General features: G+C 43.6%; 3 protein-coding genes across 3 annotated transcripts; 2 read left to right on the forward strand and 1 right to left on the reverse strand.

Annotated features, from left to right (window-relative positions):
• Positions 1 to 275: 275 nt before the first annotated feature.
• Positions 276 to 5,292, forward strand: polb (polymerase (DNA directed), beta). The gene is made up of 14 exons (XM_083672927.1): positions 276 to 434; positions 877 to 934; positions 1,138 to 1,204; positions 1,345 to 1,419; positions 1,543 to 1,601; positions 2,048 to 2,097; positions 2,359 to 2,410; positions 2,568 to 2,622; positions 2,717 to 2,789; positions 2,909 to 2,979; positions 3,079 to 3,165; positions 3,348 to 3,415; positions 3,742 to 3,881; positions 4,122 to 5,292. Exons 1-14 carry the CDS (start codon positions 374 to 376, stop codon positions 4,214 to 4,216), a joined length of 1,011 nt encoding a protein of 336 aa, XP_083529053.1. The 5' UTR covers positions 276 to 373; the 3' UTR covers positions 4,217 to 5,292.
• Positions 5,293 to 5,753: 461 nt separating this feature from the next.
• Positions 5,754 to 7,450, forward strand: dynll1 (dynein, light chain, LC8-type 1). The gene is made up of 3 exons (XM_083673683.1): positions 5,754 to 5,840; positions 6,731 to 6,869; positions 7,054 to 7,450. Exons 2-3 carry the CDS (start codon positions 6,738 to 6,740, stop codon positions 7,189 to 7,191), a joined length of 270 nt encoding a protein of 89 aa, XP_083529809.1. The 5' UTR covers positions 5,754 to 5,840; positions 6,731 to 6,737; the 3' UTR covers positions 7,192 to 7,450.
• A 1,135-nt stretch (positions 7,451 to 8,585) lies between these two features.
• Positions 8,586 to 12,205, reverse strand: rpl6 (ribosomal protein L6; the record flags this gene model as incomplete). Its single annotated transcript, XM_083673681.1, has 6 exons — positions 8,586 to 8,776; positions 9,198 to 9,382; positions 9,614 to 9,662; positions 11,248 to 11,391; positions 11,785 to 11,883; positions 12,059 to 12,205. 6 exons carry the CDS (start codon positions 12,203 to 12,205, stop codon positions 8,624 to 8,626), a joined length of 777 nt encoding a protein of 258 aa, XP_083529807.1. The 3' UTR covers positions 8,586 to 8,623.
• Between the last annotated feature and the right edge of the window lie 330 nt (positions 12,206 to 12,535).

Here is a 12,535-nt window from a genome sequence, read left to right on the forward strand (position 1 = left end):
GTCATAACCCTCCTCCAGCAGGTCTGTCTGTGGTCCTCTGTGGCTCAGTTGGTAGAGCATGGTGCTAACGCTTAGGTTGTGGGTTTGATTCCTGCTGGGACCATATATACTGAAATGTATACACTCACTGCAATGTAAGTCGCTTTGGATAAAAGCGTCAGTTAAACGTCATTTACGGGCAGAAAAAACAGCTCTGGTTTGTGAAACACAAATGACGTCATCCTCGTCAGGACTCTGTGACGCCTCCGCAGGCCCCGCCCCTCGGTGCTCCGGTCATTGTTCAGGTCCTCCGCCTCGCAGGCTGCTACGATACTATCAAACTAACTAAGTTCAAATACAACAATACATTTGAAGAAAAAAATCTAACACAACGATGAGTAAAAGGAAAGCCCCGCAAGAATCGCTAAATGAGGGAATTACAGACTTTCTTGTCGGTAAGTCAAGGGAAGGGCTCATGAAGCTATGTTAGCCTAGCGACATCTGGCTCTAGGAACTATCTTACGTTACCTACTGGAACCGGATTTATTCACAATTTCACACAATAATATATGTACTGGCAAACTCTACATTACAGATCGAACACACTTGATTGGAATAGTTTAACGTAACGAGTATTTAGCAAGCCAGTCCGTAGTACCGTGTCATACATTTAAATCCCCCTGGCTCGGTCTGTCACTGGACCAGGGATCGGTGGGGATCTGATCGGAGCTGATCGGATCTGATCGGAGCTGATCGGATCGGATCGGATCTTCTCGGTCCACACTGAATACTTTCTGTTTCTACTGACTGTCACGACTTTGTGATGCACACTGTAATTGCAAGAATTCACGGTTTGTAATTAGAATAACTAATTGTCTCCTTTTCACTCTCCTCTAGAGCTGGCCAATTTTGAGAAGAATGTCAACAGAGCCGTCCACAAATACAATGCCTACAGGTAAGACGCGGTCAGGGTAAGAATGTTGCTGCATTTGGACATTCCTTTGTGCAATAAAGCACCATTAGTTTTATGACGCAGTATTGGTTGAATACCAAAAGTCAGCACTAGATGCTGCCTGCATCTCCTTTCTTCCTCGGTTAGTTTTTCAGATCCTAATTTGAAATAATATCTGTTTTATTTGCTTCTGTCATGCTTCTCAGGAAAGCAGCCGCTGTGATCGGCAAGTACCCCCAAAAGATCAAAAGTGGTACAGAGGCCAAAAAACTGGTAAGATAATCAAACTAACAAATCTCAGTCATTTTAATGTCTCACTATTATTGACGTGGCGTTTACATATTTGATTCCTCCTTATTGGTATTTTCCATGGGGTGTGTTATACTTATTAATGTGTTTATCTATTTCAACAGGATGGTGTCGGACAAAAGATTGCTGAGAAGATAGATGAGTTTCTACAAACAGGAACACTCCGGAAACTGGAGAAGGTGAGTGTTGAGAGAGTGATACACACACCGACACTGAATTAAAGCTAGGAGAAAATGTAATTCTTAATTTCACCCAATGTCATGCAGGCTGATTGATTGCGCATACATTGTTTGCCTTTCCAGATTCGCAACGATGACACCAGCTCCTCCATCAACTTTCTTACCAGAGTTACTGGTATTGGGTATGTCTTCTGCCTTTGAATCCTGGGCACAAAACCAACCCCTTGCCACTAAAGAGGTTGGCCTTAGCCAAAGGGGGCTAGGGATTGTTTTCATATTAGGCAATCTGTCTCTGTTCTGTCATCTGTGCTGGCCATGCAGTAGCTATTCTGTACAGTACCAGTCAAAAGTTTGGACACACCTTGCCAAGAGTGTGCAAAGCTGTCATCAAAGCAAAAGGTGGCTACTTTGAAGAATCTAAAATATAAACCATATTCTGGTTTGTTTAACACTTTTCTGTTTACTACATGATTCCATATGTGTTCCTTCATAGTTTTGATGTCTTCAATATTAATCTACAATGTAGAAAATAATAAAAAATAAAGAAAAACCATTGAATGAGAAGATGTGTCTAAACCTTTGACTGGTTCTATATCTCACCTTTCCTAACCTCTCTCTCCTCCTCTAGTCCCGCTGCTGCCAGGAAGTTCTTTGATGAGGGAGTGAAGACCCTGGAGGGTTTGTCCAGTTTTTAAAGCCTCCATTTGCATTAATGTGACAGAGACTGGTGGGACTCTCAAGGCTGTTCTACTGACACAGATTAAGGCCACTGCTCAACTAAAAAGCATTCATGGAGAATTTACTAGATTGAAACAGCACCACAGTGAAATATGATGAGGGAATTGAACATAAATGGGAATATCGTCTTCTTTCTTTCAAAAGTTAGAAGACAATATTAATCCATCTTGGCCTTTGTTGTTTGTTCAATTGCACTTTTAGATCTGAAGAAAATCGAAGACAAGCTCAACCATCATCAGCAGATTGGCCTCAAGTAAGTATGAATGAGTCGCTTGCTCTGTCAGTTTTGGGCTGCATCCATTAGGAAGGATGTTTTGCTGTTGTGTGATTGGCAGTGGTTGTCCTCTTCCACACCGATGTGAGTTGCCAGTTCTGTGCATGTTTGTGACGCTTCTTTGTTCTTGCTGCAGGTACTTTGAGGAATTTGAAAAAAGGATTCCTCGAGTTGAGATGCAGCAGATGGAAGTGAGTGAATTACTCAAAAAAAAAAAAAAAAAAGGGTGAAGATGTGAAATATTTAGTTGCATAGAGTTGACTTAGTGTGTGTGTGTGTGTTTAGACCCTTATTATACAGGAGCTGGAAAAGGTTGGCCCTGAGTATATTGGGACCATCTGTGGGAGCTACAGGAGAGGTGAGAGGGTCCTGACCTTTAATGGTGTATGTTGTGTTTCTGTACAGTCTCTTCTATTCATCTGAAAATCCTCTCTATGTATTTGTTGTCTTATGTGCTCCTGTATTACCCACTCACAGGTGCTGCCTCCAGTGGGGATATTGATATCTTGCTGACCCATCCAGACTTCACTTCTCAGTCTGAAAAGCAGGTAACCATCGACTCTGTGAGCTCTGCCACAGTTATAATTAGTACAACTCAAGATAATGTATATCATTGTTTTAATGCTATCCCTTTCTTCCTCTTCCAGCCTAAACTCCTTCATGCTGTGGTGGAGTATTTTGAGTCCATTGGGTTTGTGACAGAAACACTGTCCAAAGGAGACACCAAATTCATGGTGAGGGCTATGACGGGTTAGAGGATGCTGCTTTGTTCCCAGCGCAATGAAGCCTGAGACGTTTTATATCGGGATTGCTAATCTAGTGGCACAGTGAGGATCAATAATGTTTTCACTGAGTTGGAGGCAGCCTGTCAAGCACACGGCTCATGTTCAGGATGTGATGGTTGCTGTTTCTCTAGGGGGTCTGCCAGCTGCAGCAGAGTGATGAAGATGAGGAGGAGTATCTACACAGACGTATTGACATCAGGTGAGTACCAGTCACTCAACTTTTGCTGTTATTAACATTGAGTGTTTAATAAGCTCTGTCTTGAGTAAGGGGCAGGGCAGATTATCTGATCAATATCGACTGAAATTCTAAACAGCTGTACATCAACATATTATTATTATTATTATTATTATTGTAGAATGATAATGAATCTGTGCAGCACCTAGGTCAGATTGACCCTCTTTAACAGGTAGCATCATATATGATCCCTGAACCACAGAGCTTTTTATGTGACTTTTTTTTTTAATATTGTCAATTTGCGTTTTTCTCTTGTCCTCGTCCCTCTTTTTCCATCCATCCTTCTCCAGGTTAATTCCCAAGGACCAGTACTATTGCGGTGTTTTGTATTTCACTGGGAGTGACGTCTTTAATAAAAACATGAGAACCCACGCTCTGGAGAAAGGCTTCACCCTCAACGAATATACCATCCGACCACTGGGGGTCACTGGTGAGTCATACTCAAATAACTACACTAGTGTCAGTATTGACGTCGGTATGTTACACCAGTATATCGCTGCTTGTCCTGGAGACCTACGGGCTGTGCAAGCCGTATCGTTTTGTTATATCTCTGTGGTGCAGGCTTTTGCCCAGGCCTAACACACTAGCTACCACATGCTTCAATCCCAAATTAACTGTTCTAAGCTGTCTTTCAGTTGATCTGTCTTTATTTGTGGTTCTGTCATTGTAGGTATGGCTGGGGAACCTTTGTTGGTGGACAGTGAGAAGGACGTCTTTGACTACATCCAGTATAAATACAAAGAGCCCAAGGAACGCAGCGAGTGAAAGAGAGGGTTTAATCTAAAACGTGATTCAGTTGTTAACAAGGCTAAAACGTGTGTGTGTTTGTTTGTTTAAACCAGGGAATCATCCTTGCTGCCTGAGTTGTTTTCTCAGGAGTGAAAAGGCTTTCAAATGCTTGTTTTGACAAGTATTTGGATGCACTGAATAAAGGTATGTTTTGGACCGTCAAAGCATAATTTTAACTCTAGTTTTTACCATTTGCCATTATAATTTGTTACAACAAATATCCATGCTATTTATGTGTAATACTGATATCCTGGGTGTTAGTCTGTCTCTGCTACAGCCAACTCCTTTGTCAGTGTCTTGTTTGGACAGCCAGGCAACAATCAATGTTGTGTTGTTGACTGCAGAAGTCTATCAGATACTTCAGCACGGGGCCACTGGTAGGAAAACGCCAGATGTTTCTGTCATGTCTATAGTTACTCCAGCAGTGTCTTCACACGCTGTCCAGTATATTTATTACTTGTGGAAGATATTTATCATGTATTTCAAATGCAGCCACTTGCAAATAGGGAATACTTGATGGGGTGATTCATGGGTATTATGAAACATGTTACATATTTTCTGATGGCCAATTCAGTGCAGTGGAACTGTGAAGCCTTGGGGGACATCCTGCATGTGGTGGGAATCACCATAAACCTATGGTGGAAATATAGCCTGATGGGGATTCAATCCTGTTTATTAAAGCTCTTCTTTGTCCCCATCTTTGCTGTTATTATTGGGGAAGGCTAAAATTGGTACATCGTTCTTTTAGAGCTGAGAATTATGGAGATGAATGAGTCCCAAAACTCAGTTATTTAAGGTTTGCAGATCAGTGCGTTTTATTTCCCTCCCCCTTGATAAAGCGATTAGATAATACATGTTTAATTCGTTGTCCTTTGTCAGTCGTGTTAGAATTCAAGGGAATGGTGCATGTGTGTGGTATGATATAGTATGTAGCTGATCAAGGTATGTCTGGAATATCTAGCTAACGTTTTAGTTCAATGGCTAGAATGTAACTTGTTCCACTGTTTTCAATTATGTCGACGATATGTGAAATAAAGAGTATTTCAACACGACCTCTCTCTCCTTATCTGAAATATCCCGTTACCCGAAACGTCCATTTAGGCTTCAGCGTGGCTACTTCGTCTCTTTACTTTCCTTGCCACACAAGTCATTAGCGAGTTAGCCCTAGCCAACGTTTGCGACAGATTTCAACGACCGAACTAGACTAGCCACTAAACCACCAGATATATTTCAGATAGTGAGGTGTATATATAGCTAGATTTCCAGACCTTTCCAGAGAGAGTCCTTGCTAAATATTTAGCTAGCATTAGCCGCAAGTCAATATTGTTGTTTACAAGTGTTACCACGGAAACCAACGACTCGTGTTAGCCGCAAAGCATGACGGTTTGAAATAAAATGCAGACAGAAATACCGGTCAAAATCGCAAGACATTGACCAATAGCTGCAGCCTATGCGTAACTGGTAGCCAATAGAACGCATCTGCGATCGGGTCCCTCTGTCCGTTACACACCCACATTAGTTTTTGTCAACCACTTCGCGGGAGTTGTAGCCGAGAGATTGAACGTCCTTATAACGGAGACAACCAACGTTGGGATATCAGGTACATTACTTTACTTTATAAGAAAGAGGTTAATCTGTGGTGGATTTATGTTATCATTTGATGATAAAATAATGGTTAGCTAGCAAGTATATAAATTGACAGTAGCTAATGATGCTAATGTGAAACATCGATTGCGTCTGTCAATGGCTAATACTAGCTAGCTATCATTCATCTTCAGCGAGAGAGAAAGTGTGGTGGCGTAGCTAACTGGTCTCTAAATGAGCTAGTTATCTACGTCTGACAGTCGTTTCCACCATTGGCTAGCCACGTATTTGCTTGTTCTGTAATTAGCTAGCTAGTTATGCCGACATGTTGCCAAATTTAAATGAAAACATTGGTGCTTTCAGAGCAGTCCAGCTACAAGGCAACGTTAATGATGGATAGATAATTATCTATAACTGTTTTGTATGTCTTCGTTGTCTTGTTTCATCGCTACTAGAATTTTGTCCGAAAATGCATCTAGCTAACTAACATGTGTTCTGTTTATCGTACCAGTTCGATCCTGGTTTTGTGTCAGGGAATTGGAGTAAAGCGTGAGGATTGATGAGATTGCAATGAATGGAGAAGCGTATCCATAGAAACTACTCAGAGAGCGGTAGCCCGGTGGAGATGGAAATTGTTATGCAACGACGTTGATAAAATAATAGTTCCCAGGCAGTCCATGTGCGGTCATTATGTAACTGGTATTTGGTGTGCTAAGCCCTGATCAGAAGATGCTTTAGTAGATAAGTCTCAACACGCCAAGCTCTTTCGAGAATAATCGTCTCCATTTTCTGTGTCCAGTGTGCGTTTTGGTGTTGGGTGAGTCGTGTGCAGCGCCGCAGAGCGAGGTTTGGGTTGGACTCGTCTGGTGCTCCTGATTAAATCCCCGCTGTGTTTCGGTCTCCCAGGGCAACCATGTCTGACAGAAAGGCTGTGATCAAAAATGCCGACATGTCGGAGGAGATGCAGCAGGACGCGGTGGAGTGCGCCACGCAGGCCCTGGAGAAGTACAACATCGAGAAAGACATCGCTGCATACATCAAGAAGGTACTTGGATAGCAATGCACATTAACACAGCTGTGCATTAACAGCCAGTGCCAGTATGATAATAGAATGTGGAAACCACAGAAGAAATGCCATCAACCATTGTAATTACCTGCTTCACCCAGTGCTGCTACTGTATTCATCAGTGCGTTAATTCGTGTTATGCATTTGTGTCTTCCCCTCCCAGGAGTTTGACAAGAAGTACAACCCAACTTGGCATTGCATCGTTGGAAGGAATTTTGGCAGCTATGTGACCCATGAGACCAAGCATTTCATCTACTTCTACCTGGGCCAGGTGGCCATTCTTCTCTTCAAGTCTGGCTGAGGGGCCGCGGCCCTGTCCTCCCCCTACAACACCAACTGACCATTAAATACTGACTGACTCAACAGAAAGGCTCTATCATTCCTGGTCAACGGGGACCGCCTTTTCTGTGCTGCTTTCTACTTTGTTCCTCTTTGTTTAAGAAAAAAAAACATGGCCATGTGAGAGAAAAAATGAAACACTTGTATTTATTTTTGTTTTCTATTACGTTAGATTTGATGTCACTGGTTTTTTAAAATTAAAGCGATATTGTTTGGCTGTCTGGGTTTATCTGCTGGAGTAGTTTGTCATTTCAGCCACGGTGTCCATACTACTACTGTGTTGATGCTCTTAGATGTAGAAACGAAATGAATACAATTCCAGTCAATTTACAGTATTATTAGAAGCAGAAAGTTAGGCTAGTTACTGATGCAAGGAGACTAGAGAATGTGGGCGTTTCTCTAAAGCCATACAGGCCATGCTGTAAACAGATTCCCAGCCCACTCAACTCACTGAAGATGAACATCCACTTTGTCAGAGAGAAAAGGAGTTGATATGCAATAGACACTCATGATGTTCTATAAAACCCATTTGCTACAATTTAAATGACCAATCAGCAATATAAACAAGGTCATTTAGGTGCATGAGCACTCACATACAACCATGCCAGTAATCTACATAGGTCAATTTACCACTAACAGGAGTCTTGTAAAATACCTGTGGCATAATTATCATGAACTGCCATTCTTGAGTCAGTCAGCATAATGAGCATCATGTCAAAACCTAAGAACTGACAGGAGAAACCATCAGGAGGCAACACTGTCCTACCAAAGGACCCTGATGACAAACACCCTCCGTGGAAGCAAAATACAGCTGCCAAATCACACTCCTGGTACAATCTATTCATAAATGTTTTAGGTGTGTGCATCTATATACCTCAAATCTGTAATCCACACATGAACATTATATAGAAAGAATAGAATTTACCACAATGGCTAATGGGAATCAAATATTTGATCAGCCAACTGCCTACTATTGTGCCAGGATTAGGTAGACATTCTATACACTTTATGGATGCAAGCCAACACTCCGGAATGGACAATCCTGTCAGCAACAGAGCCCTAATTAGACTGGGTTCAAGTATCAAGTGTATAATCAATCACTTTTGGAAAGACTGTGATGGACACTTCCACATTGATCACATACATGGTACTCTCATTACCACTTCAAGCCAAAGTGATGGATTGTATAGGTGATGGAAAGTATACTACACCTACCCAAGCATTAAAACTGACACTGGCCATGTCCTTATTCTTTAGCTACATAAACGTGTGAAGACATCTCTGGCAGCACCTTTTGTTTTGTCCCAAATCCAAACAAAGGACACCATTAGACATACCAAGTCAGCTACAGAATAGTTCAGCTATGGGATGTGGTACTTTTTATTACAACACATTTAGAAAACCAGCTTGTGGGGGAAAACGCCATTGGACAGGCAGAAGGAAGAGCGCAGGTAGCCCTTCAGCTGAGGGACCTTCTTGATGAGGGGCAGCAGCTGAGAGTCCACAGCCTTCTGATCCTCCTTCCTCTGCTCTGTCAGCTGGTACTTCTGTAGACAGGGAGGGGGAAGGAACCAGGGAATGAGACACTAGGTACTAAGACAAACATCATGGCAGTGGACCCTACATTACTTTGTTCTGTGACCAAAAGCATCCGCAAGTATGAGACCTGCAAGATACTGGAAACAATGGAACATTCCAGTCACAACCCAATCCCAGAGGAACAGCGTCAGGGCACAGTCCAGTCCCACACCCACAGCTAATGAACATCTCAGCTGTCCAAGCAGATTTCATTTAAAAGATAATGAACATCAGGCATGACTTGAGTTGTGCATTTTACACACAGCATGCATGTAGTTGGTGTGTGTGTGTCATTTCCCATTCTGTTCACGCACGTGTATTCTTTGTCACTTTGCCTATATGTATGCAAATAATTCCCATTTCTCCATTATTAAACACACTGTAATTTACCTCTTTCTCAGTGTCGAAGATCTCCCCCTCCTGGTGGCGGGGTCTCCTCAGCCTCTTCTTCTTGAAGTAGGCGTCAGAGAGAGTCTTGGGGATCTTCATGCCAGAGATGTCGACCTTGGTTGCTGTGGCGATGACAAACTTCTGGTGTGCCCGACGCAGGGGGACACGGTTCAGGGTCAGAGGGCCTGGAGGACGAGGGGGGAAAGGAAGGACGTTCAATTTACACTGCAAATGAAACAGGGCATGTTTTTTTGTTTTTTTAAAGGGATATTCTAATCAGTCTGGCCATCTGTACACCTGAGGTTCTGTAGGAATTAATAACATCTCTAGAAGCACATGGAAGAGATACCCAACAGAGACTTGTAGATTCACTATGGATTATAGAAACATCTACAAAACATTTAAGTCCTCCTTACCAGTAACAAGCAGGAGACCACTGGAGAGCTGCTTCAGGAACACCACACGCTGAAAGAGAAAAATAATTCAGTATCGCAGGAGAAGAGCCTTCCCATTAATATCCTACAGCAGCTTCTAAAGGGATACTTCACCCCAACCTTTCCCATTCATTAGACCTGCATACATCTTGATGCATACTGTGGGATGGGCTCAAACAGGATGGGATTTTGACTTTAGATAACATTTGAAGCACTGGAAAAGAATGTGACACTACCCATTTAAATCCCTGACCCCTATTAAACCTACCAACACAAACAGGGGAAAATAATAATCAAATCATACACAAAGAAACACTCCAAAACATACTAATGCAAAATGGTACAAGACCATTGATTGAAATGCACAAGCCTGCAGCATTACATAATAGTTCAAATGTAAGTTGTTTTGGAAACTTTTGAGCTTAATGAAACTCCACTTCACACATTATGCTCCCAATTTAAAACCAAGGGCATCCTCTGCCTATTGAGCAGCACTTCATAGCTGACACCATATGGACCTGCAGTGTGCATTCAGTGTGTGGGCGCAGTGCTGCGTGGGCACCACTGCACGGTTCTACGATTCGCCATTCTAACATTTGTTTGTATGTGTGGGAAGAAAGGAACCAGATAAGTCAGTAGGAGCGTCATGAAAGCAGTGTTTTGGAAGCGATGGCCAATCAGGGGTGAGAAGAGAGTTGTTGGGAGATGAGAGGATGAGAAGAGAGGATGAGAAGAGAGTTGTTGGGAGATGAGAGGATGAGAAGAGAGGATGAGAAGAGAGGATGAGAAGAGAGGATGAGAAGAGAGTTGTTGAGAGATGAGAGGATGAAGAGAGTTGTTGGGAGATGAGAGGATGAGAAGAGAGTTGTTGGGAGATGAGAGGATGAGGAGAGAGTTGTTGGGAGATGAGAGGATGAGAAGAGAGTTGTTGGGAGATGAGAGGATGAGGAGAGAGTTGTTGGGAGATGAGAGGATGAGGAGAGAGTTGTTGGGAGATGAGAGGATGAGGAGAGAGTTGTTGGGAGATGAGAGGGTGAGAAGAGAGTTGTTGGGAGATGAGAGGATGAGGAGAGAGTTGTTGGGAGATGAGAGGATGAGAAGAGAGTTGTTGGGAGATGAGAGGGTGAGAAGAGTTGTTGGGAGATGAGAGGGTGAGAAGAGAGTTGTTGGGAGATGAGAGGGTGAGAAGAGAGTTGTTGGGAGATGAGAGGGTGAGAAGAGAGTTGTTGGGAGATGAGAGGGTGAGAAGAGAGTTGTTGGGAGATGAGAGGGTGAGAAGACAGTTGTTGGGAGACGGTTGAGAAGACAGTTGAGAAGCAGTGTCATGAGTGAGTGCGCTGTGCTCAGATTCTCTACCCTTCCCCACAAAATGTGCACTCTTTCCCCCTCATGCATTGAAAATAGTTAACTTGGTTTAAGACTTGGCTAGAAGTCGGCATATTTCATACACCAGTCTTTAACACACGAGCATGTGAACCAGTGCAACCTTCAGGGAGATGGGTACAGAACATGACAACAGCCATTGGATAGACATGCCGGTGACTGTGTGTGTGTGTGTGTGTGTGTGTGTGTGTGTGTGTGTGTAAGCGGGAGTGGATCTTTGATCCGACACTCACCTTCCCGCGATGGCGTCCAGTGAGCAGGACGAGCACGGTTCCGGGGGTGATGGTGGAACGCAGGTTCCTCTTATGCTGGCTGAAGGTTTTCTTCCCATGGCTCTTCAGCTTACGGGCAACGTCCTCTGTGGGGTAGTAACGGGGCTGGGTTGGGGGGGGGGGGGGACACAGGAAGGGTTCAACAACTTGATGGGTATGGCACATCTTCATGCATCCTACAAGAAATCAGCGACCAGGCACTTTACAAAATATTAGATACCAGTCTACACAAACATGGCATGCCTGAGGCATATCAGAATGTACCAACAATCTATATATGCCAAATAAATGCCATTTAGCTGACACTTATCCAAAGCAACTTACATTGCAGTGAGTGTATACATTTCAGTATATATGGTCCCAGGGGGAATCAAACCCACAACCTAAGCGTTGTTAGGGCCATGTTCTACCAACTGAGCCACAGAGGACCAATCTAATTTGTGTTCATCTCCATATTGGATGGATATGATTGTAGAGGTCCGTGGACACAGGACTCACCATCTTGCGCAACCTGACAACACGAGTGCCTCCATTCTTGTCTCCTCCAACAGCCTTGGTGACAGTGGCTGGTGACTTCACCTTCAGCCTCTTCTCAATCTGAAACAGCAGCAAAACAACATCAACACATGCTGGGGACACTTCAGGTAAGGTCTAAAAGATCCACTTGTTGACCTCTGAAGACCACTTGAGCTCAAAAGGCAGGCACCAGGACTAGCTCAATGGCCAGATGACGGACAGCTGTCCGAAGTGAATGACAGCTCTCCAGTCTCACCTTGGTCTCTGTGGTCTTGGTCTTCCTCTTGTACATGGCTCTGCGGGCGAACATGGCGGACCGGGAGTACCGGCCGATACTCCTGGCCAGGACAGGGTTCCGGCTGCAGTGCCTCTTGGCCACCTTCTTTTTATCTCCCTCTGCCATCTGAGGGGCACCAAGGCAAGCACGGGTCAAACACAAGCAATGAATGAAGCAGGCCAGGCTAATTCTGAGACCACGGCCAAACAGCACAGCTGACTAGATAGATCTATTTCCACCCTTACAAGGGGGTGCATGGCAACTACCATGTACGTCTGTTCAAATACTCAAACAAGGCAAGTTCGCAATGGTACGATTTCTGAAAACATGGTCTATATTACACTGTGCATTGCATGCAGGAGCTAGCCAGCTGCGGTGAGCTGTGTGCGTGCATGGACAAACAACGGCATGACAAGACCGTCACTGGAAACCTAGCTAGCAAGCTAAGGGGTTACC

Source organism: Argentina silus (assembly GCF_951799395.1).
Source record: "Argentina silus genome assembly, chromosome: 7".
Lineage (NCBI taxonomy): Eukaryota > Metazoa > Chordata > Actinopteri > Argentiniformes > Argentinidae > Argentina > Argentina silus.

Excerpts from the sequence above, each read along its gene's own strand:
- polb (XM_083672927.1), top strand. The coding sequence starts at position 374 with ATGAGTAAAAGGAAAGCCCCGCAAGAATCGCTAAATGAGGGAATTACA. Across the intron at positions 1,420-1,542 it reads CACTCCGGAAACTGGAGAAG|ATTCGCAACGATGACACCAG; the intron begins GTGAGTGTTGAG and ends TTGCCTTTCCAG. Across the intron at positions 3,882-4,121 it reads CCGACCACTGGGGGTCACTG|GTATGGCTGGGGAACCTTTG; the intron begins GTGAGTCATACT and ends CTGTCATTGTAG.
- dynll1 (XM_083673683.1), top strand. The coding sequence starts at position 6,738 with ATGTCTGACAGAAAGGCTGTGATCAAAAATGCCGACATGTCGGAGGAG. Across the intron at positions 6,870-7,053 it reads TCGCTGCATACATCAAGAAG|GAGTTTGACAAGAAGTACAA; the intron begins GTACTTGGATAG and ends TTCCCCTCCCAG.